Source organism: Clarias gariepinus, chromosome 8, assembly GCF_024256425.1.
Source record: "Clarias gariepinus isolate MV-2021 ecotype Netherlands chromosome 8, CGAR_prim_01v2, whole genome shotgun sequence".
Classification (NCBI taxonomy): domain Eukaryota; kingdom Metazoa; phylum Chordata; class Actinopteri; order Siluriformes; family Clariidae; genus Clarias; species Clarias gariepinus.
This window is the reverse complement of record NC_071107.1, coordinates 14,707,475-14,709,696: the sequence shown is the minus strand read 5'-3', so window position 1 is coordinate 14,709,696 and position 2,222 is coordinate 14,707,475. Positions and strand designations below refer to the sequence as shown.

At 36.5% G+C, this 2,222-nt stretch overlaps 1 protein-coding gene across 1 annotated transcript; it reads right to left on the bottom strand.

Annotated features, from left to right (window-relative positions):
* Window positions 1-1,058: 1,058 nt before the first annotated feature.
* Window positions 1,059-1,481, bottom strand: atoh7 (atonal bHLH transcription factor 7). The gene has a single exon (XM_053503089.1). The coding sequence runs from the start codon at window positions 1,479-1,481 to the stop codon at window positions 1,059-1,061; it is 423 nt and encodes a 140-aa protein (XP_053359064.1).
* Window positions 1,482-2,222: the final 741 nt, after the last annotated feature.

Genomic DNA, 2,222 nt, shown 5'->3' with positions numbered 1-2,222 from the left:
ACAATCTCGATGTCCTCACTGTATTCCTGTTATAGATTATTATTGATCCAGCCTGGCCTAACTTATCTTCGCATATAAAATAAAATGATTATTTGTCCTGGTCCTGGTTTGGGTCCAGTTGAACATAAAATTTTACATTAATTTTGATATCTCGTATGGTATATGATCACTACTGAGTGGACTATTGTGCATAAAGATGATCAGGACCTTTTAATGTGACGTCACATGTGCTATAAACATGATTTATGCTTTCTGTGAAGTAATAGCAGAGACTTCTTTACTTGGATCTCCCTTATCTAATGACACACACAAGGGTCTGGTGAAATAGCTAAGCCTTTATCTGGGCAGTAAGCACGCCAGGACTGACAAACATCTGACAGCTCTTAGATTAACTGCATTAAATCTGAAACTGAAAAAACAAATCAAAACAAAAAACTTAAATTTAAACTTAAATTTTAATTTAAATACTATATGAAACAGAACACAATACTTGTGTCATTCAAGGCATGACAATTTAATTCAAATAAGAACCATAGATCTTGTCATGAGTTGTCATGAACAATTTATTGTGTGCTAATCCATGTCTAGAACATAAGAAACTAAACTTATTAAGGTTTTTTTTTTTATTCACTAGACATTATACATGGTATACAATGAAAGTGGCTATTGATTAAGTACACACAAAACCACTGACAAGCCACATTTAACAGTAAATTGCAAAACAAGAAAAAAAATAAGAATATATTTAAAAATATTATTGTACACTAAGCTTTAACTAAGCTTCCACACATTAATCAAATGATTTGATACAAAGCAATAGAAAGTTTGGCTGAGAACCAGTACTACTCCCTACATAATAAATTAATAACCATAATTAGGCATTTGAGTTGAAATTGCTTCCAGCAATACATGCTATATGGCTAAAATAATATTGACCTAAGATAATCAGAGCTGATCAATAAAAATATAATATGCTAGTACTTGAAAAATACAAATGTATTTACTGTCCTGTATCCACAGAATAGGAGATGTATATTAACACCCCAGCTTGTCTCAGTCTAAGTTAGGACTTGGAAATTTTGATGATGGGAGGAGAAGGAGGTGTACATGCACTGGTTTTCAGTGGATGAGCTGTACCTCACAATGCAGGGGTAGCTCTCTGACTGCAGGCCTTCATACTGCAGATCCAGCCATTGCCTGTGAGGTGCGCTGTTTCTACTGGTATCAGTCAGGATGCTGTTCAGGGCCATGATGTAGCTTAGAGCCATCTGCAAGGTCTCATACTTAGAAAGTTTCTTGTCCTGACCCCACTGAGGAACAACTTTGCGCAGCTGGTCAAAAGCTGTATTCAAGCCCTGCATCCTCTTCCTCTCTCGGGCGTTGGCTGCCACCCTCTTCCGTACAACACTCTGAAACTTCTCCATGGCTCTGGGTTCACACTCAGAACCCAAATCCACACAGGCTGGTGTGCGTGGCTTCATCGTTTATATTAGATGTCCAAATCGAATATTATAATTCCTCAGTGATAAACAACTAAGAGATATTTAAAAAAAATCTGCTACAGGTTCTTGCTGTTTTCTTGTCTTGTTTTGTTACACAGATCCAGAGGATTTGTGAGCACCAAACCCCACTATTTTTCCCTGAGGCGGAAAGATCCTTATATAGGACTTGAATATTGACAGGTGGCAGCAGGTGGAGCCCCATTCTATTGCCCCATCCAAACATTATTACTCCTCAAACCACACACACACACACACTAGGCAACAGCACTAATGCACATACATACACCCCACCCTCGCCTGACTCCATTCACTCAAACTTTAATGACATTCAAATTAACTTTGGCAGGCCTATCAGTGTTAAGCTTCTCCAAAGCTGTGCATTAAAAAATACAGAAAACTTACCATCTGGCCAGGACAGTTTAACTCACTAGGGGTCAATGAGTGAGAACTACTTAATTAAATGACTTGATTTTTGAGCATCTAAAGCACATTATTTTTCTTTTTCTTTTTCTTTAAGAAACATGCACGATTGGATTATGGCAGCTCTTCTTAGTCCATAAACAGGAAAAAGCAGACAGGGTCTACAGCCAGTCCATAATTGTGCTATTATTATAAAAATTAAGCATAATAATTATACTAACAAAGGCAAGAACTTCTAAATAATTTATATGATATTCAAATTCTTTGGATCTAAACACACATAAATTGTTTTAAGATGTT